Source organism: Terrapene carolina, unplaced genomic scaffold (assembly GCF_002925995.2).
Source record: "Terrapene carolina triunguis isolate 2854851 unplaced genomic scaffold, T_m_triunguis-2.0 Scaffold234, whole genome shotgun sequence".
Lineage (NCBI taxonomy): Eukaryota > Metazoa > Chordata > Testudines > Emydidae > Terrapene > Terrapene triunguis.
In genome coordinates, this window is record NW_020664585.1 from 17,038,307 (window position 1) to 17,061,123 (window position 22,817).

At 37.5% G+C, this 22,817-nt stretch overlaps 1 protein-coding gene across 1 annotated transcript; it reads right to left on the minus strand.

The window, feature by feature from the left end:
* Positions 1-1,849: 1,849 nt before the first annotated feature.
* Positions 1,850-22,426, minus strand: CDC45 (cell division cycle 45). Its single transcript, XM_026656976.1, has 19 exons — positions 22,298-22,426; positions 19,036-19,095; positions 18,392-18,484; positions 17,668-17,805; positions 16,533-16,676; positions 15,542-15,597; positions 14,862-14,910; positions 13,751-13,812; positions 13,241-13,291; positions 12,296-12,415; positions 11,678-11,809; positions 11,166-11,264; positions 10,489-10,650; positions 10,155-10,293; positions 9,617-9,700; positions 7,955-8,073; positions 6,110-6,186; positions 5,170-5,236; positions 1,850-3,177 (listed from the first exon to the last, which is right to left on the minus strand). The coding sequence occupies exons 1-18, from the start codon at positions 22,346-22,348 to the stop codon at positions 5,172-5,174; spliced, it is 1,701 nt and encodes a 566-aa protein (XP_026512761.1). The 5' UTR covers positions 22,349-22,426; the 3' UTR covers positions 1,850-3,177; positions 5,170-5,171.
* Between the last annotated feature and the right edge of the window lie 391 nt (positions 22,427-22,817).

The window sequence follows — 22,817 nt, forward strand, 5'->3', positions numbered from 1 at the left end:
CTTAGGGAATATTTCTATTTGCCTTCAGACCCAGCTAAAATGGAATGTTACCATACATAAATAGGGTAATCCGATTAGTTAGTGCCTTAACCATTGTATTTTAAAATAACTAACTCGTGTAGCCAAAATTTTCTATTTGGTCAAATAAGCCAAAAGTGTATTAATCCCTTAACAAAGGGAAGTCAAGAGTTCTTGGCACGCATCCTGTATCCAGCATTCCCTAGTAAAGGGTTAAGTCTGCAAAATCATGGTGGTTCTTAACATTTTTGATTGAACTACACAACAGGTGATTTCACATTAGTGGCTGCTACACATCATGGCACCAATTTACTGCCATTAAGAGTTTATGTTTTACGTAGACTTACTATAGGGCTACACAGTTTTACTGCCTTTCCTATACATGGGCTCTGGAGCAAGTAACTGACTAGGTTGACACCACATTAGTCTACAAGTTCCACGCCCAGAAAGATACAGTGCAGGCAGCAGTGTCAGTCTCATTGTCAGAAGAATTTCTATTATAGTGCCATGCTACCACTACATCAATTTCAGTAGAGAAAGCATCAGAAGCTTGTTAAGCATGTCTAAATCGCTCTGAAAAAGTAGCTCTTCAGGATAAATTTCTCATGCTTGTTCTCTGTACAAACCTGAGTTTCAGGAAAGTTTAATGAAATCCCATGGGGTCATTTCTGATACCAGAGAGCATACCACTGATGAACAATGCTTCCGTTTTCACTCTCCTCACCTTCTCTCAACCCTCACCCTGGATGGAAGAAAAAAGTAGGAACTGAAGAGAACTTTGCAGAGCCTACAGCTCTCTGTGTGGTCATTACTGCATGGTGATATGTTTTGACACTGTATTATTTCCCTTACCAGTAAACATGCTCTGAACTATGAAATGTCAGATATAGGCAGGTGTATATCTGGGTATGCACCTAACAGATTTTTTTAAAAATTCAAGTAATATGCAATTGTACTGTAAGAATGTTATTCGAATATGCAATATGAAAAAGACATTAAATCCAAAAAAATTACATTAATATAGTAAAGTTGAAATCTTAACCAAACTAGTCAGGAAATCTAGTTAAGGTTCCCACGGTTTTTTGTAACGATATCAGATATTGTGCATATCTAGGAAGGCATTAAAACTAACCCCAAATACCGTAATACAACATACTCCCTGTGCCTCAGCATCCCCATCAAATGGGGATAATAATATGGACCTCCTTTGTAAATTGTTTTGAGACCTTCAAATGAAAAAGCGCTGTAAGAGCTTGGTATTGTATATCTGAGACCAGAATTACAACTGCTGAATTACAAGTACTGTGAGAATAATTTAAACTTTTGTTCATAAATTCCCAAATTTAACATATGCATTATAAATACCAAGAGATACGGTCCAGTGGCTAAAGCATGACACTAGGATCCAAGAATTCAGTGTTCTAATCCTGGCTCCAATACTGATTTACATAGTAACAAATCACAACAGCTCTGTGTGTTTCAGTTTCCCCATGCTTCAAGTGAGGATATTGACTTCAGAGGTGCTGTGAAAATTAGCTGGTTAATGAAGTGACTGTATACTGTTAAGCACTGCACTGCATCACAGGCATCACCTGAAGTATGCTGGGGTGGGGTGGGGGAAGGTGAGGAAAAGGGAAATACTATACTCACAGCACAGTGTAACCTATTAAATATGCAAATAAAAAAAGTGCATTTGATGTTATGCAGCCAAGTGCTATGGCTATTACAATTTGGCACATGGATCATATTGACCAAACAAGACTATTTAATAAAATAACAAGAGTTATTTTATTTGAGTAGAAATATACAATAAAAATTTTGTATTGGCTACATTTAAAATCTCATTAGTTAAAAATTAATCTATATAAAATCTGTACAACATATGGTAAAATCCAGGTAACAAAACATTTACACAGTCAACATAATACACAAAGACAAATAAAATCACATGTGTAAGGAATCCAGGGGGGGAAAAAAAACTCACCCTTGCTTAAAACGTACAATAAATCTAAACACAACATAGAAACACACAGAATACATCTAATAAAGTGGTACTTTTTGTAATACAAGAGTTTGGAGTTTTTATTCAGGACTGTATCAGATTATCTGAATATATGGGACATCATGAGACACTGTTCATATCTTCACAATTCATTCGCTGCTTAGAAATTAAAGTAACAATACACTGTTGAGGACTGCAAAGGGGGAGTTTAGTCGGTTTGACAACCATTTTGTGTGACTAAGATCAAGTGCAGCATCAGTTCTATATGAGAACTGAAACCTTCCCCTGACAGGGGAATGGGTTTGATCTAACTTGTACATATCTAAAATACTATAGTCCATGCATAATAGCACACCCACTGGAAGTGCCACTCCAAAAGCCACTTTAAAAGTGACACTGCAGTATCAAAGTGACTGGCTAAGGACATGGTGTTGATACAGGAATCGCCTCTTCGGGAGATGCTATTAACAGGAATGCTGTCAAAGAACAATTGTTCTATACTGCTTGTACAGGTTCTCTTTCAGTACTTGTGGTTGATCAGTATTTAGATTTTAAGAGACCTACAATATTAAATCCATGCCTCACAGAACAGCGATTTTTAGAAATTAAAGCTATACAGAGCTATTCCTGGTGACATGTATTAAGAGTTGATTTCAGAGAGGTATATACTAGAAACTCAAAAGGAGTTTTTCCGATACCTGCAAATCAGGTTTCTGCAACAAAGCATTTAACAGTCTGGACCAACAGATTTTCCTTTGCTACTCAAACTTGCTAGGGAGCGACCAATTCCTGGATGAAAGATTTTTTCTCCCCACAAAACTGAACTCCCTCTATATACATTTTATTCAGATGAATTCTTCCTTAGCTTTTAAAAAGTCACTTAGGAAAAAAGGTCAATTGAACAACAACAGTTCAGTAGAGTGTGAATTTTTAGAAAAGCCTAAACTTATTATCTGTATCAACACAGAAAGGCATAGGAGAGTTCCAGATTGTCAAATGCTTGGTCATAGAAATGCAGTTTACAGGTAGTCTTTCTGCTCCTACTCATATGACAACCTGGATCAGTGGGGTCAAATTGTTCCAAGATCAGGAGGCTATGGTCTTTACAAAGAGAGTGCTCAGCACCCACATGCCAAGGGCGACGTCCTTCTGTCTGCCTATGAGAGAAAGAAGATTTAAGTCCAAGCCTGTTGCAGTATGTCGTGAAGGACAGCAAGATGGAGCATCACAATTACAACACCATGAATGAAGGCAACATTTGGGACTTCAGTGATATTTTTTGCCTGTCTGCAAAGTGCAGCAGGGCAGGGAAAGCAGTTTGGGAGGCCAGCAATTGGTCACTCTGCCTTACAGGTCCCAACAGCAGCTGGTAACCTGCTGGTCCAAAGTTTTGAACAAGTAGGAAATTATTAGTGCTTCTGGAACTTGTTGAAGGACACTCATGCTGACAGATGTGTGAATAAAACCCAGAAGTCCTTCCTGACAATGAATGACCCTTCCTGTCACTAACACCTTGGGCAAGTCTTAACTTCATGCCTCAGTTTCCACATCTATAAAATGGGGATAATACTTCATTACCTCACAGTTGTGTAATAAGGATCAATTCTTGGTATTAAAGTTTTCCAAGGTCCTTTTTAAACACTTCTAGAGATCCAACCAACCACATACTTTCAAATGTGTGTTCTAAAAACACTTAGCACACCTAATAAAATTTCTCTCAAGAAGGTTAGGCTCACACCAGTACAAAAGCTACACAAAAAAACTCTTCTAAAAAGGGTTCAGAATACTGAGGAATTGTGATTGTTCAAGAAGTAGAGGTGGCAACAATTCACTATTAAATTTGGCCTGCCTCGAAACAATTCAACAATTGATTTTCAACTGTTTTGTGGCTACCACTGTTGCACTGTCCAGTAGAGGCCAATATGGACAGGGAGAAAGTATTACCAAAAAAAGATTACAAGGGAGAGCAAGGGTTCAGGTTTGCCCCAGCCATACCAGCTGTCGCAGTGTTACCCAGAACGGTTAAAGGTAAGTTCTTGAAAGCTAGATTCAGGAGACAGAACATTTAATAGTGTAGGCCTGGCCTTAACGGAAAACTAAAATAGACATTATCTGTCTAAACTGAAACAAAACAACAATGGAATGAAATACAGATTGCTAGTGCAGAGAGAACTACGGGGCAGACTTCTTAGCTGATTATTTAAAAAATATGAAATGAATATGTTGTTTATTTACAAATATCCTGTCTTATTTTGGTATATTAACAAGACTGCTAGAGAACACCTTCATAATGACCACCTGTGAGGTATTAAATTGTCCCAACTTTGTTCTAGACAACAACCTAAATATTATGGATGCAGGCCATAATAAATGCAAACTTTGTTTAAATAATGTTAAGGTTATCACAAACATTCAAAGCCAGGAAATGCACTGTTAGGGCCAGGATTCTGTCTTGAACTCAAAACTGTTGTGATGATTAAAGAGAATTTTAAAAAAGTATGAGTCAAGGACAGAGTATTAACCTTCATTTTGAATATCCTGGCTTCTGTCAGTGTTTCAAAACTTAAACAGTCTGTTCACTTTCTTAGTTTAAAACAAAAAAATCCACAAAATAAACTAATGAAAGATAAAATGCTATTTAACAGATGGGAAGAGCTTGAGTTAGTCTTTCGGGGAAAAATTGCTACTATGTACAAAAAAAACACGCATACAGCTTGTGTGTTCCATCTGGATTAAAACAGATTTGTTAATGTTTTCAGAAGGCATATTATTTAACCGATAGATCAACCTATTGTGTGTTTTAAGGCACTTCATATACATGTATAAAAGCAGTTAGACTAGTAAGTAGAAAATAACAGGTCTAAACTAAAATCATCCATTCATTTGGACTTGTACAATTTAAAACCACAACTAAATAAATTTTAAGAAGTACTTACTATTTCTGACTCCTGCATTCCATGGCAAGTTTCAATTTATAGTATCTTTTGATGGGTAGATAGACCCCAGACTCAAAAGAAAAATAAGATGGCTTTGTTTGAAATTATAGCTTATCTACAATTTATACTTTCACTAAAATGTGCTGCATCATTTGAGAACATCCTACCAATAAACCACGTTCAAGAATTAATTCTCCTTTCACGCACACTTACCATTAGGACAAGAGAGAAATAAGTGCATCCAGAAATTTGCTCCGATCTTCCATTTTCAGTTCAATTACTAAAATAATGAAAGATTTATTAGTACAGGAGACAACTGCAGATATACCAAGTCTCAGACTCTGGGAATATGTACTAGTATTTTTAATCAAATTATTTCTCACGTTTTTTTGAAGTCTGGGTAATATAGTAGTACGTAGGTTTACTGTGCTGTTAAAAGGGAGATCTGAGCAAATTCAGAATTCCAGATTCTCACCCTTTAAATATGGTCTCCTATTTTAATTAAGTGGGCTTGATAGATTCTAGGTTTACATCAGATGTTGCAGAGAAAATACCTACATCATAATTTTTAGAGTTTAAATTTTGCCTTCTTTGCAAAAACACATATAAACCTTTCCAGACTACTACTCCTTTTTGTTAGCTAAAAAAAAGGAGGTGAGAAATCTCTCTTTTTGTGCTGATGTCTCTTTCAAATGGCTGTACCAAACGTATTTCAAAGCAAATGTTAATGCAGATAAGCCTACATCATAACTAGCACATAACTATAACTGTTTATGGTTACATTTGAGAGCTCCAAGTCAATTCAGGTAAAAATGGTCATTCCAGGCAAAATATATTTCAACTTTTCTCAGTAATAATTAAGAGGTTTGCACACTTACAGCTAGCAGTTTTTATACTTTCAGTACACCAAGATGCCAATTCAAGAAGTGCCCCGGTACTAAAATCTGGACTGTGTTATATTGCAGCCTGCTTGTGAAGCACACCACTTAGATGCTCATCACCTATGTATATATTAAAATTACAAGAACTGCCACTTTGTAGAATGACAGATCTTTTAGGGAGTCTCCTGTCTAAAACAGTAGAAACACTGACCCCTAAAGGATTTGCCTGTCAAATGCAATATGTGGATGTGAAAAGATAAAAAGTTACTTACTAGACATGTCAAAGTGGTTATGTAAAGTCCTAGAATTTGTGCTTTCTGCAGCTTTTTCAAATGCTCTCCCAAAAAAGCTTTAAAAAAACCAAACCCACACATTAGGAATATCACCTCATTAATTAGCAGCACACTTATTCATTTTTCTAACACTCCAAATTTTACAGAGAAGACAAAATATCCTTCCCTTTCCACCCTATCCTTCCTGGACCACGCATATTATATCCTACAAGCCCCATGCAGTCACAAAAGTCCAGAGTGCCTGGGCTCCAATTAGTCACTGTGGCCAAACACCCGCTTTATCTCCCAGGAAGCAGATTAAAAATTTAAATTAGGGGAAAACCTCAAAAGTAGTCAAGATTAAAACTCCTGCCATATGAATATAACAACTCCTCCCATGCAAACCCTGAGCTTTAGCAGGATTTAATTCTATTGCCTGTGACAGCAATTTTAAAAAAGGATCCGCAAATGGCCCAGTGACTGAGCACCCTGAATATAATTTGCAAGCACACTGAAAAAAAGTCAGGACCTACACAAAAAGTACAGCCACAAAAAATGTCCACTACTTTTATTTTTTTAGCACTGTGACAAATAATAAGAACGGCCATACTCGGTCAGACTAAAGGTCCATCTAATCCAGTTACCCGGTCTTCCAACAGTGGCCAATGCCAGGTGCCCCAGAGGGAATGAACAGAACAGGTAATCATCAAGTGATCTATCCCCTGTTGCCCATTCCCAGCTTCTGGCAAACAGAGGTTAGGGACACCATCCCTGCCCATCCTGGCTAATAGCCATTGATGGACCTATCTTCCATGAATTTATCTAGTTCTTTTTTGAACCCTGTTAGTGTCTTGATCTTCACACCATCCTCTGGCAAAGAGTTCCACAGGTTGACTGTGCGTTGTGTAAAGATGTACTTCCTTTTTTGTTTGTTTTAAACCTGCTGCCTATTAATTTCATTTGGCAACCCTTAGTTCTTGTATTATGAGAAGGAGTAAACACCACTTGACTTTCTCCAAACCAGACATGATTTTATAGATCTCTATCACATCCCCCCTTAGTCGTCTCTTTTCCAAGCTGAAAAGACCCAGTCTTATTAATCTCTCCTCATATGGAAGCTGTTCCATACCCCTAATCATTTTTGTTGCCCTTTTCTGTACCTTTTCCAATTTCACTGTATCTTTTTGAGATGGGGCGACCACATCTGCACACAGTATTCAAGATGTGGGTGTACCATGGATTTATACAGAGGCAATATGTTATTTCCTGTCTTATCTATCCTTTTAATGATTCCCAACATTCTGTTGACATTTTTGACTGCCACTGCACATTGAGTGGATGTTTTCAGAGAACTATCCACAATGACTCCAAGATCTCTTTTATGAGTGGTAACAGCTAATTTAGACCTCATCACTTTATATGGATAGTTGGGATTATTATATTTAAACATTACTGAAAGGATATTTATTGTTCAAAGGTAAATGAACAAACCAATCAGAAAAAAAAAAAAGAAGAGGAATGGAGGAAATGTGTGCCTATATTTCATATCCATAGCAAGAGACAAGGTGAGTGAGGTAATATCTTTTATTGGATTAACGTCTGTTGGTAAGAGAGACAAGCTTTTGAGCTACAGAGAGCTCTTCCTCAGGTCTGTGAAAGGTACTTCACTGTTACAGCTAAATTCCCATAGCAAAATACTTAAAATATGTACAATTGATCATTAAAGCTAACATTGGGATCAAAACATTTGGCATTAAAAATATATCTTAGATAAGCTTAGCCTCTTTCCAGATATAAACCTATTGATGTCATTTAGAAAGGATACTAAACAAAAAACACACTCACTTCTTTTTGTCGGAGCTTTCTGTCTCTGGAGGAATTCCCACCATGATCACTGTACCCTGTTCAACATCCATCGGTGCTGCTACTATCAGTGGCAGCAGCTTACAGCGCTTGTTTTTTGTCTGGAAGACAGAAAGTCCCTCGGTTAGACAAAGAGCTCAAAGGTGATACAATCAACCTTCAGTTCTGCATGCCAAATATTACTAAAGATGTTGACTTAAAAAGTCAACTCTACTCCAAGCCAACTGAGAGTGGTTTCTTTATTTGATCTCCCTGTCACAAGTCTAGTGACTGTAGGCATAGCAGTAAGTGACCTAAAGAAAATTCAATCCTCTTTCAATCCTACATTCAATTTTAACATGGATCAGATATGAAGCTATGGACATCATTTCCAGTAAGGAAAAATGCTGCCTTTTTTCATTAAAGCATGCATTGTCACCTTGGTATGTAAAATGTGTGCTGTGCATAAGTGAAAAATTTTGCACAATTTAATTTTCTATAAAATAATACAAGAGACACTAAGCTTGAAAAGTAAGTTCAACTCCACTAAACACATTCCCTTCCTCATTAGTGTGGTATTCCTTCACCCTTCCAAAGGTCTGCAGTAGTAGAGAGCTCCTGGGAAAGTTATCTGATCTGTATTTATCAAAGATAAAACTGCCACTTTTATCAGGTTAGCACTTTGATAACTTACCCTCTTTAATTAAGCTCTTCAAAGTCAGTGAGTGATTTAAGGATTTTGGCTATTTTGTAGGAATGTCTATTCCAGTAAATCAAGTGTTCAGCATGGCATAAATCCCTAGACATAATTCTTTTGCAGCTAACTTTGAGATTGCCATCCTGTCGCACGGATAATTCTGTCTGATAACTCTGGGCATAACAGTCACCTTGGTTGATAGCTAGGGACCTAAAGAAATTAGGAAGACAACCCCTTAGGGAAAAAGCTTTGATTAAAGCTCCAGTCCTGCAACTAGCTCCATAGAGGAGTAGGCCCACGTGGAACTCATTGGAGGGTTGGGATCTTAGTCTAATTTTCAGAAGAGAAGTAATGTATGAACATAGTGACCATTGCTCACGATAATGTTATTTGTACAGTAGGAGAATGTTCACTGACTGGGTGATATGTTAATCTAATACTAAGCCCTATGTTTTATCTGAATTGAGTACTACTTTTATATAGTTTAAAAGATGACCATTTTAGTAAATACTGCTTAAAATTCAGTTTGGTTTGTTGTGAATAGAGATTTACTATTTTAAATATACATTTACAAAAATAAATTAAAATGTTCCAGGTGTTTTTTGATAACTTAATCAATCCTGCATTTTCAGTGTTACAAACTTAAGCTAATTTCTCTGCCACAGTAAGTTTGTTAAAAAAGATATAACAATTTTAAATTTAATTACTATGATCTCCCTCTATTGTTGGATGTCAGCATCTCAGATGAAAAACTCTCACTAGTGTTAAAAGGTCTGCAAACTGGAATCTTCCACACGGCATCATCTGTACATTGGTGCCATACTACCTAACCATTCAGTTAGCTGAAAAAGTAACTTGTATATTTTAATACTTTATCTGGTGATCCTTTTCTTAAATAATCCACAGAAGAATTATAACTGTGTATTCAGAGCAAGAGTTAGCCAGTTGTAAGCCTTTGATTTACTTACAGAGCAAACAAAAGACTTGAGTAAATATTTACTGAGCAGGCACAGAGACACTGGTTTGGAGAACAGTTTCACATCTGGAGTGCCCTGGGAAAAGAAAAGTTAACTCAATTATACCTAAACAAGAGATAGTAACATCCTTAGCTCATCTTTAGGATGAATGGCAGTTTAAAACAAAAACAAAAAAACAAAACAAAAACTCATGACACTCTAGAAACGAACAAAAAATTGTTTCTACTTAAAAAGTGCTCTTCATTTGTATATAAAAAAACCTAAGGAACCTTTCCTTAATTTTTACAAGACAAAACTCCAGAAGGATTGATTGCCTTGCTGACTTGAATATCAAGACAGTACCATGACAAGACTGATTCTTAAAATGGGGAAAAGTCAGGGGGAGAAGGGGTGTCAATATAGGTTGATTCGAAATCAGTGCAATATAGAAAGGTAAGCTCTTCCAGGCTTTCATATCTACTTGACATACCAATGGTGACAGTTACAGTACAAGAAGTCAAACGAGGAGGAACAAGTACATAATTCTGACCTCCATTAGATAGCAATAGAGAAAAGGCCCCTGAGAGATTACAAGATTGGTGCAAATACAGCTGGCTACAGTCTGCTGAATGGCACGAAGTTGTTTTTTAGCTAGTTCCAGCCCTTGATGCAGTTTGTCCAGGTTACTCCTATAATGGAAGAGGGAGAAGAGAAATACTTTCACATAAAAAGAAAATTCTTGTTAAATGGAGTTATTTCTAAATACTAATCATAAGGATATTTGCTTTGAATCTTCTGAGAGAAGCATTTTCATCAACTTAACATGGTTTTCATAACTAATGATTAAGAAAAATTGTGAGGGGGAGAGAGCATATGCACAATACCTGGAAAGACTGTCCAAAGCCTTGATAAAATTATCAGTTCCAGGTTCATCTTTCTCTATATTCTCCATTAGAGAAGCTGTTGCATAGACGATGTCACTTGCTAAGAACTTGTTCTTAAAACCAAAGTGAATGCTGAAGGTCTGTACTCTTAAGTTTTTCATTCTGTAAAAGCGGACCAAATCAATGGAGAGAAGTTATGACAAACTTCTTATAAATCTATATGATACTATTAACATGTATTGCCATCCATTAAGAAGTTTGAAATTAGAAGCACAAGGGTAAATCTCACATTAACTTTTCTGACTAGTCTTATTCCTATCTAGCATTATTGTTATGTCTTTTTAAACAAGTTGTGGCATCCTCTTTAAACTGCTTGTAAACTACTAAACTGCATGTTAATAGTTAGAGCACAGCACTAGGAGTCAGAAGTTCTGGGTTTATGCCTGATGCATCAGGAAGTCTCTCAAAGCCTGATTCTGAGAGATGCGGAGCTTCTATAATTGGTCAAATGAAGTAAGGGGCCTAAACATCTTGTAAAGTCAGATCCTCAGCACCGGTTTACCAGGCTGTACAATCAGTATGATAGTCTAATATATATGGGTGTTGTAAAGCTTTGTAATATTTCTAATACACAATAGTAGTTAACAGAAATTTAATTAACAGAAATAGGATTTTACCCAAATTTGCTGGCAGATTCTTCAATCATTTCCTGCAGGTTCTCCTTTAAGGAAATGTCCATGGAATTAAACTTTTGCTTCACCTGCTTCAAAGGCAAACTACAAAATGGGAAAAAGTCATTTTTTAAACATGCAGTTAAACATGTCTTCATCTAATGGAAAGGAGATTGCCCTATAAGTGAATGCATTCAACAGGTCAATTCTAATTTACAGCTCTTCTATTCATCTACCTGAAACACTGATGAGTGGATGTGCAAGAGTCACATCATATATCTACTATCCAATAAAAGCACATATCTTAAAATTAATGAGTACTGTAGTGTCAGCAGAGCAGAAGTAATGCAGTGGAAGGGCAATCCACTCTGTGCCCATAACAACATTTCCATATTTAACATAAGTGCCCACCTCAAAATTCTAATCTTTACTATGTTATATCCTGAATATTTTTCATATGCTTCCTTATTGAAAAGTACAATGTAGCGTTCCCTTTTCCCGACGAATCTTTAACTCACCCCATGTCAGCAAAAAACTCCTGAAGCCTCTTCTGCCCTTGTACAGACCAAAGTTTGAGACTGGCAGAAGTATAACAAGTGTTACAGAGGCTTTCAAATAGGGACCAATGTTGATAAAGAGCCAGGCGCAGACTGAGGACATTAACAGGAATTAGGGAAAAATAGTGATTTAGAGCATATATATTTATATTTACAAATTAGTAATGAACTTAACAATTGTTTATTACTATTCCTTCCCCACCCTCACCACACATACTATTTAAATCTGCATTAACTACACCTCACTGGAATAAAGATTTCCAGATGTGCATAAGAACATTATCACAGTGAAGACTAACTGGTGTAGCTGTCATTTTCCCCCCTTCTATTTTTCCTGGGTTTGCATTTGTACTTCAGTTCCGTAGTTCTGAAAGGTTAGATTGTGTTGCTGGAGTTATGCTCAAACATTGGAACAAGGATTCACCTGCAATAAACATTCAAGTATCTGTTTCTTCCAATTCAATTCCTAGCTCATAGAGAACCTGAATAAGATTCCTTTCCCTAGATTAGGCCTTCAGTCTGTCAAATCAGGTTGGTTTTTTTAACCCCTTAATATTTATAGATCAGACATAAGGATACTCATACTCAAATGCTATTCTCATGCAATCAATAGAAAGGGAGTTCTCTTCATCTTCATTGCGGTGGTTATGCCGGGACACATGACGCTGTAAAGTTCCAATATCAGTCACATACTTCATTCTTTAAAAGAAAAAAAAAAATAGTAATTTTTCTTTCCCTTGGTACTTTTATTCTTGTTTACTACAAAATTCTTTCCTAAGACTTACACCTTGGCTAGCCAGCGTCACAAAAATGAAACCTTATTATGAAAAGATAAAAGATATATTTTTAAAAAAAATTGGCACCACCTAGTGATCAGCTCTCTCTCCCCCCATGTGGTAGTATACAAAGTAAATCAAAACGAATATATTTATTGCAATAGTAACACATACAAAAATGAAAGTAGTTACTCAATTTACCCTCAACCTCACAAAATAGAGATTAATGCAGGTAGGTGTAGGGAGAGCAGAATACACAAACTGAAATCTATCATACATATCAAAATTTTGTACAATGCAAGATACAGAAGCTCAGTGGCTATCGGGAGATAAATCTATGTATGAAAAATAGGAAAACACGAATTAGAGAAAAATGTTTCAAGCTTTTAAAAAGTGAAACAAGCAAGAGAATTTTTAAAAGTATAGACTACACTGAGATTTTTCCTTTAACGAAGCTACTGTAAAACAGACATCTTTAAATTAGCCACAATTAAGCACGGCTTTTCTATGGAGTATTAGCAGTGATCATTTTATAAAATGAATAATCTGGAAAAAAAAAGTTCATTAGAAATTGTTTCTATTGTTTGAATGTTTATTTCAATTAAAAATACAATTTGTTTGAATAATATGTACACCACATTCACTCACTAATATAATAGCCTGACTCCTGTGTTGCTGCGTACATTAACATGCAGATTCCCTGATGCATATTAGCTATTAAATAAAAATAGATGAACAGCTTACTTACTGTGTGATTTTATCTTGAACCCACTGGTCTGTAAGCCCAACAATAGCCCACCTAAAAAAATGGGGGGAGAAAAAGTCAGGTAGGAAAAAGAATCTATGCAACGTAGAAAGGTTAAGATGTAAATACATGAAAGAACAGACATCTACGACATTTAGAAGAGGACTGTGTGCAGCAGGTATACAAACACTTCTGAACTAAATTAATCACAGAACATGTTCACATGGGAAAGCAGCTGTATTTTTACTTGACAAGATACTTTACATACATAGCTACAGAAATAATTTCAGTGGCCCCACATAGTAAATTTTTGAAATACAACAGTTCAGTTTGTAGTGGAGGTATCGTTCTCTAAGCCTAAAATGTAATTTTTCTCCAACATAAAATTAAAAAGTCATGCATGCACGCACATTGGATAAAAATACTATTGAGGATTTTGTACATTTTGCTATGGAATTATCTGGTACTATTACTATAAATAATGAACGTTGACACCACAACTGGACTACATACCACAACATGTCATTCAAGTCTTTAGACATTATCCATGCCAAGTCAAACATCACCATGGCAGACTACAAGAGAAAAGAGGACTGATGAATTACCATAACAAACCTGACAATTACAAAAAAAATAGCAGATCACTTTTTAAAAATATCTCATGCACCATCTTAGTAGCAGAGCTTCTGCAGGACAGACAGGTTCTAATCTGAATTCTCGTCTCTTACGTCCTAAACTGGGAAGAAGGGCAAAAAGTGCCTTTCATGACTCTATTATCCTTCTGTGTTTATATATAAATTGCATTTAACAACAAGATTTAAAATAATTTGATAGAGAATATGCTAGTTCTGAGAAGAAACAGCTCAGTAATCTAAACTTTGGGTTTGAAACACCTACTTTCCTAGAAAATAGAGGAATAAATCCAAGCAAGGTCATATCAACCCGTATTTCTCTTTCTGAAAAAAAAAACAAAACTGAGTTCCATGCATGTGCGGGTATTTCAGATTAGACCTTAAAAAAGAGGAGGTGGCCCTGTATGTTTTTTTATGAACATTAAAGATCCCATACAACAGAAAGCTTATTATTAGGGATTTATTTGACCTGTTGTCAGCCAAAATTGCCCCTTCTTCTCTATTGTGAGGCATGCTATACATCAGTTGGGTTGCTGGCTCTCAACCCAAAGGTGGCTGCACTTCACTGCTGTACATATAATTTGTGAAGTACTTTGGGATGCAATTTTTGTATTTTAACATTAAGATTGTTATGCGGTAAGGTGACACTCACTAGTGGAGCAAAGATGGGAACTCATGGAAACCCACTATTGGCAAGTAGTGGCACTGACGGCTGTGCCACAGAGTTTCTGGTTTACATCTCTGAATGCCAAAGGGTACTTCAGAAATCCCAGAACTCAGAATTGATTAATAAAGGCATAGGTAGGAGAATATACCATAGAGGCTATTTGTTACATCTTACAGTAAACCAATGAAACATAATGCAATAACAACTTAATGCAGTATAAATAAGTCAAAGAACTTTGTACAACATATTGGAGATATTCCTATTGCAGGAGGACACTTTCTTTGTGGTAGTTTAGCATTTACAGCAAGCAGCACTTGATACTTACCGAGGTTCCATGGTATTCATATTGCTCATAATCAAAGAGAATTTCTCGTCTAAAAGGGGGAAAAAAAGTGTTTGCTTAAGTAGCAAGATTTGCTTCAAGTCCCTTACATAAGTAAAATAGCACTTACATTGTTTTAAAATTAGTATATTGCAAATATGAAATCAAACTCGGGGCTAAACCAATCTTTTTTTTTTTTTGGAGCAAAGGAGTTACGCATTAGTAACATTGAAATTTACAAGACTGCAATGTCGCTTCTATTTTAAAAGAAATCTTATCAAATTGTATCATCCACATTTTTCCCTGATTAGCAACCTATACAATCCCATTGACACATAGGATTGCACAGGAAGCAAATCAGGGCAGGATCTGGTCGTATGATAGATGACATAAAGGGTACAATCAGTTAACGGCCAACCATTGCACTTAGTGGTGTGCAAGTTTACAAATCACTAAATGTTTAATAAAATAAACTTACAGCTATACTACAAAATAGCAAGAATACTTGCTAGATATGACTTACACAACTTTTACCTTCCAATTTCTGAATGAAATGTGAACTGCAGCATTATTGCAGGTCTAGCAGTAAAGAATAGACTTTTGTGGTCTCAATGTGAAGATTACTATTAAAAGGGGAGGGAGAGAAAAAAGGTATAAGCAATATCAAGCGTACTAACACATACCTACGTGCCTCCCACTCTCTCCTCTGTCTTCTTTTCATTGTTCTCTCCATAATATCCTGCAGACAAGTTTAGATACCAAAACATAAGATGGTCAAGGAAAAGAATGACTTAAAAGGTAAGTGACAATCCAGTCAGTTTAGGCCCACAACCTAGGCTTTGTCAAAATAAAAATTTAGTAAATCTAATAGGACAAGAAGTATTTTCAAAACATTTCCACAAAAACAAGATTAAAGAAATCGAACCCTTCTATAGTGTTATTTATATTATAATTTTGTAAAAGCTGGAAGGTTTTAAATGACATTTTGAAAACTGGCTGGCATTTAGAATTACAGCACCTGATCCCTCAAGTGCCCTCACCTTTTCACATGACCTGGAAGGTGCCTTAGATATATTGTCTGATCAAGAGTCTATGCCCTGGCCATAAAGGTGGTCAAAGACAGAACACCTGTTGTACAACTAAGAGTAGAACATGTGTGTTGAGTTTGGAGGTCACTAAGATTTAAAAACAAACAAACAACTTCCTCCCACACTAAGGGATGAGGTAGTCTGAGGTTTTGTTTTTTAACTTTTCTTAGGGCATTGTTACAAGGGCAAAATTAAGAATAGTTTATCCATCTATGAATTTCTATATATTCAAATGTTCAGATTCTTGAGAGTTTAACATTAACTCTAAATGTCCTGTTTTTTAAATTATTTTTGTTTAACTATGAAGTTTTTGTAAAGATTTTTATCCTTAAATTATTGATATATACTCTCAACCTGAACTTCACATTAAAGTTTTTTGTCTGGAGATATGCTAGAGTATCCTTTCAACTTGGTTTATTTTTTAAACTTGTGTCTGGGCCTTTTGATCTTCTAAAGTTCTAATGACTTTTGTTTAGGCTTCATTTGCCCCTAAAACCCAAATGGTGTTATCATATTTGCTGAACTACATCAGGATATGCATATGAATTTTTTCCCCCTTTTCACAACAAAGCTGTAAGAAAAACACCTCTTCAAATCGTTTGCGCTTCCCTGAAGGCTCTGATCCATCACTTTCATTCCCAGAATCATCTTCATCCTCCTCTTCATCTCTGAAGATATCATCATAGGCAGGAATTTCAAGGTCATCATCCTGCTTAATCAACAGCTTAATCTAACAACAACAACATGTATTTTAGATAAAATAGCTCATTTTAACAACTGAAATAATTGTTAAACCCACAAATGTACATCACTTGTTCCTTTTAGTATAACAGACTAACCAGTCACTCTTACTTTGATCTACTCATACCAGAGCATTAAAAAGTTACTCTATTAGAATCCATATACACAGGCTAGAACAATGGCACTGACTTAAGATAAATATGTTTATTCTTCTGTATCAACACAAGGTAAGTATAGCACTACAAAACAAACTGGAATTATAATGATTTTCAATGTAAAAACAAAGCATATCTGTTAAGGAACATTACCAAGTAATTTTAGACTATAAACAAAATGTCAGCATTCTTCATTTAAGAGGATATCACTGAGATAATAAATTATACATTCTAAAAGAAGTCAACCTAACAGTAATATGTTCTCTTCAATGGGACAGAACTTACAATCGTTTCTGTGAATCTCATAACATGGTATAACCCAGGGGTAGGCAACCTATGGCACGTGTGCCGAAGGCGGCACGCGAGCTGATTTTCAGTGGCACACACTGCCTGGGTCCTGGCCACCGGTCTGGGGGGCTCTGCATTTTAATTTAATTTTAAATGAAGCTTCTTAAACATTTTAAAAACCTTATTTACTTTACATACAACAATAGTTTAGTTATATATTACAGGCTTATAGACAGAGACCTTCTAAAAAACGTTAAAATGTATTACTGGCACGCGAAACCTTAAATTAGAGTGAATAAATGAAGACTCAGCACAACACTTCTGAAAGGTTGCCGACCCCTGGTATAACCTTTTACTGGGGGAAAGCAGATTTCCCCCCTTTTGACCATATAAACTACTACTGCAAGTTATTATTAATTTGTTTTCTGCTTTCCTGTTAGCATTGTGGAAATTACCTATGTTGAAAGGAATAGAAGAGTGGTAGGTCACCTAGCTCAGGACAGGATATTGCATATTCTGCTGAACAGCTTGATTTACCTGCGTCTCATTGTAAACATTCACTACATTGATAGGCCTGTGAGTGTCACAGATAAAGAAAAATGTATCTTCTTCAGGCTGCAGGATCTCCAGGAGGTCAACGTTGGCACCACAGTTTATAAGAACAAAATATTGGAACTGCGAAAGAAAAACAACCTAAATTAGCGGATAGTTTGTTTTCCACACTAACAAACCCCCCAAGCAAACAAAGCTTTGTAACTATTCTGCTTACAAAGCATTTTCTCTTGTACCCATTTACATTAGACTCCTAATCTACAACACCTCAGGGAAAACAGAAACAAGTTTTGCATACAAGAATAATGTGCTGGGGTTTTGGGGTGTGGAGACTGCTAAGAGAGCTAATAATCTAACCTTTCACAGTTTATATAGATCAAAAGTGAAATCAGTTTACTTGTGTTATCTTGGCCCACCTCATAAAACCACCACACTATGATGCATTTGGCAGTTCTCTTTAGAAGTGATCCATATCTAAAATAGCAGAAGTATTTGCTAAACCAGAATTATGGCACATTAGCAGAACAAGGTGTGAGAGCTTGCCAAGCATTTGTCCCTCGTACATCTAACTTTATCCAATGTTATTTGGGCAACCACTAAAATCTCAACCTAAAACTTAGATCAGAAGCTAAGGAAAAAGCGTGCTTAAAAATTACAACTATATAGTAGGATCATATAGAAAGCTCTATGCACTATGTTTTTTTTTTACCTGATCTTTATGTTCAAGAAATGCAGTTTCAAGTTCTTGCCATCCAGATACCGGGACTAGTGTATATTGTACATGATCACATTGAAACAAAGCCTAGAAAGAAAGAAAGGCTTTAACAGATGAGGAAGAACAGCAGCAACTACTGTAACTCTGGCTTGGTTAGAATCATATAATATCAGGGTTGGAATAGACCTCAGGAGGTCATCTAGTCCAACCCGCTGCTCAAAGCAGGACCAATCCCCAGACAGATTTTTGCCCCAAATCCCTACATGGCCCTCTCAAGGATTGAACTCAGAACCCTGGGTTTAGCAGGTCAATGCTCAAACCACAGAGCTATCCCTCCCCAAGTCCTCCTATTGCTCTTTAGAGGTACATCGAAAGTATCCCAAACTACATTTCTATATAAATATTTAAGCATGAATTATCAAGTCTCAGTATCATGTTAGGAAAAAATATTAGTACAAAAGTTAGGAAAATAAAAAATTACAACATTTAAAACTGAACTAATTTTATAAAAATTTCTCTTTCACTTTTCTTTCTACATAGTGCTGTATACATCTTTTAAATGGGGTAACCCCCCCCCCCCACACACACACACACACACACCTTCTGTTGTGGTACAGAATTATAATGAACAAACTTACTTGGAGTATTTTACAAGCACATAATGCATCTACATCTGAAGCAACAAGAAGAAGAACACGCTGAAAAAAATTGAAGACAGTATTAATATATTAATTTGTGCATATGGCTTGCTATTGCATAGAAATGTAGACATACTAGGTCATTTGCAAAAGTATCATTTTCCACCAGTAAAATTTAAAATCTTTCAATGCAACAAACAATACAAAAGAAATAAAGTAAGGATGAGAGCCTCATATTACCATTATTTATATAAGGTACTCAATTAGACAAGTGGAGAGTAATTTTTAAAAGAGGAATCTATCATTGATGTCCCATATCTGATAATTGTTTCACATGGTACATTTCATATTAATGTCTCCAAAGACAGATTTATTTCTGCTTAATCTAGCCTGTTAGCATAGCCTAGGAGAATCACACAACAGAGTGTAAACAAACCTGTGCAAACATGTCATCTTGTCTTGTTTGATTGTATTGGGTTGCTCAGTAAAGGCTTATCTAGCAATGAGCTCTATGCAGGCAAATCCACACACACAGCCACTGTAAATCAATGGGGGTCTGTCTGGACAGAGATCATTGCAGCATTGAGAACTAAATCAGGATTGTTTTTGAAGGAACACTAATAACTTGAAGAGTCACATTATCCATGTGAAAACATTGCTCCTTCGATTACAATTAACATTTAAGACCAGTTAGAGAAGTGAGGACATTTCCTACAACACTTAGTTTTCTTGTGTTTAGCCAGTTTCCCCAATTCCCAGAATAGTCACTTAAAGTAGGCTCTATCAGAAAAAATATTTTTTAAAAAACTAATTTTTAAATTTTCAAGCTGACACTGTTCCTTTACATTTCAGAGCAACACAAAAGGGTTTAAGTGGTCCACCTCACAGTAAGATAAAAGTTACATCACACAGACCTTGTCTCTGCTACAAACTTATCATAGCCTGAATCCATGTCCAGGATCTCTTCCTGTTAACCATTTCAGGAAACATGGTTATGCTGGCCTATGTGGCAAGGGCATAATTTTTGGAAGTTCAAAACCATTCAATCCTAGAACAGTTTTTATCCATATTAAAAGTAATGTATATATAATCCACACATAATGGTGTAAGCAACCCTAGTTTTCAATAAGATCTTGAATAGAGTGTCAGCACTTGGGAAAATTCATAACATAAATAGGGCTTGAGACAACATTCAAGGTGAGCATGGTTTAGTTCAAACATCACCACTGTTCTTTTAAGTGTTGGCCACAATGAACTTTTTCTTAAATTCTTCCAAAATTGGACAATCAACAGCACAGCTTCATTGGTGGGAGAACTAATGTAGGCTGCCCAGTAATGTTTTTACCACTTTATCATCTAGACGTACTCTGACCAGTTTAACAAATTGATACTAAAAAGGCTGGAAGCCCATCTACACTAACCCTATCATCATGAAAGGCTGACTGCAAGATGAAGGCCAACAGAGATTGAACATAGAATTAAATGTCTGTGGAACTAATGCTACAGTGATTTTCAAAAAAGTTCTGGCAATATCATGCTTTTGCAAGAAAGATTTAACAAGAAACTCTAAATAACTCATAAGAAAAAGGTCTCCACTGTGAAAAGGCTTGCCAGTTTTTAGTTGGAATCCTTCTGTTATCACAGACAGTAGCTTTGACATCTGATTTATTGACCCTTTGACAAAGTTCAATAAAATGTTTTTCTGTATCTTAAAATCTGTATGTCAACATTCACTAGTCTGAAATTATGTTAAGCATTTATCAGAAGCTGGTAATCTTATGAGCATTGTAAATTAATTGTATTACAAGATTATTCTTTAAACTTTTTGCAATCTAAGTGTATCTTTCAAATAAGTAATTTCTAATCCTAATTTAATGCAACACGGTATTCTGCAACAAAAAGGATAACCCTCGACAGTGCTTAGTGTACACGAACTAGTTAGTGTCATTTTTATAGCACTAAAGATCTCAGTGCAATCAGACTTTGGCCATGTCTACACTACAAAATTATGTGAACTTAACTTAGGTTGGCATACCGCCACTGCAGTTATAAAATTGCTCATGTGCACATTTGGCTCCTTGTATCGGCGGTGGACATCACTACCAGGAGCATTTGTATTGATTGTGTTGTCGGTGTGGGACACCGTGGGACGGCTCCTGAAAGCATAACAGTTGATGTAAGCAATGCAGTGACACCGTATTGATCTAATTACATCAACTGTGACTCTACGCCTGACACGCAGGGAGGTAGTATTATGAAATTGGCATAGAGAAGCACTTACATCAGTGGGTGCCGGGAGCCAAATTTAAGTGAAGACATTTCCACAGCTAAGTTGATGCAAGGCAGCTTACATCGAGCTAACCCTGTAGTGTAGGCTATATCTTCACTGAAAACAAAGATGCATTTTTACATCAAGACAGCTAACTCGATGTAAAACTCAATGTAAAATCCTATTGGACACAAGGCACTGGTAGCTTTTACCTTCATATAGCTAGTTGTGTTCAATCTTATACTCCCCACCTGGGGTTTATCTCAACTAGCTACACCCAGGTAACAGCTACAGCTCCTTGTCTTCAGGAGATCGCTATGTCCATATCACCAACTCAAAACATCCCAACACCTTGTCGCTGATTCTGCCACTTTTAGAGCTTCTGCTCCGGGTGCACTATAAGAAACCCAGGCAACAAAGCAAAGCAAACACTGAATTGCGATGGACCCGGCTGGGGACGCCTATTCCACTGCCCCACCGAGGGCTACGCAGCCAGATGTTCAAAGCAAACCCTGCCTGCTCTGTGGAGTTCGGGGTGAAACCAGCAGCGGGCGGGGAGAGGAGCAGGGTGCTGGGCTGCGCGCTCTCCCCGGGGGGGCAGCGCTTACCACAGCTTGGCCATGAAGCTGTCCGCAGGGCAATGCCCAGCCCAGGAGCGGGGCTCTGCCCCCGGCTCCGTATGGCCGCTCCCTGGGGGACCCAGTGCGGAGCGAGGATCCAGCCCGGCCCACGGGGGCGCCGGGGCCCGCGGCGACAAAGCGCTGTGGGGAGGAAGGCGCGGGGCTGGAGCACCAGGGAGCCGCGGGTTCCTCCACAATCTAACCAGGCGGCCTCCCCCCTCTTCGCGAGCGAACCGCCCCCGCGCTGCCCCGGCGGGGAGCCAGGCAGGCGCGGAATGGGTTCGGCATGCCCGGGCCCCAGGGCTGCTGGAGCCCGGTCCCTCGCGGGCGAGGGGTTAGCAGGCCCCGCTCCCCCTGCCCGGAGAACGCTCACCTGCGTCACAATCACCTCGTAGAACTCCTTGCGGAAGTCGGAGAGGAACATCGCCGAGACCGGGCCGCTCCCGCCGCGCCACAGGGAGATGGGAACAGTGGCGGGATGGCTACAGCAGCGGCGACTGCTCCGTTCTCCGCCACAGTCAAAGCAGGCGCCAAATCGCGTCTTTTCCCATTGGTCTCAGCTTCCTGGCCACCGCCCAATAGAATTCCACTACATTGTATCGCTACAGTGCTGATTGGAGTAGCTTTCCGATCATCTCAGCCCTCCACCAACCACATTGCGCTTAGGGTGATCACTGAGCCGGGCGATGGGCCAATCCACACGAAGTCCTCCTGGAACCGCCATTTTGTTTGTCAGTGGACAGCGCCATTTTTGATATGGGCAAGATCAGCCCCACCGCCCCTCATATAAGGTATAAACAAACCATCGGCTATAAAAATATAACTGTTTCAGGAGTGAATGGGCAAATGAATTATTTAAAGAAAAAACTATGTTGACGCCTGTGAAGGTCCGC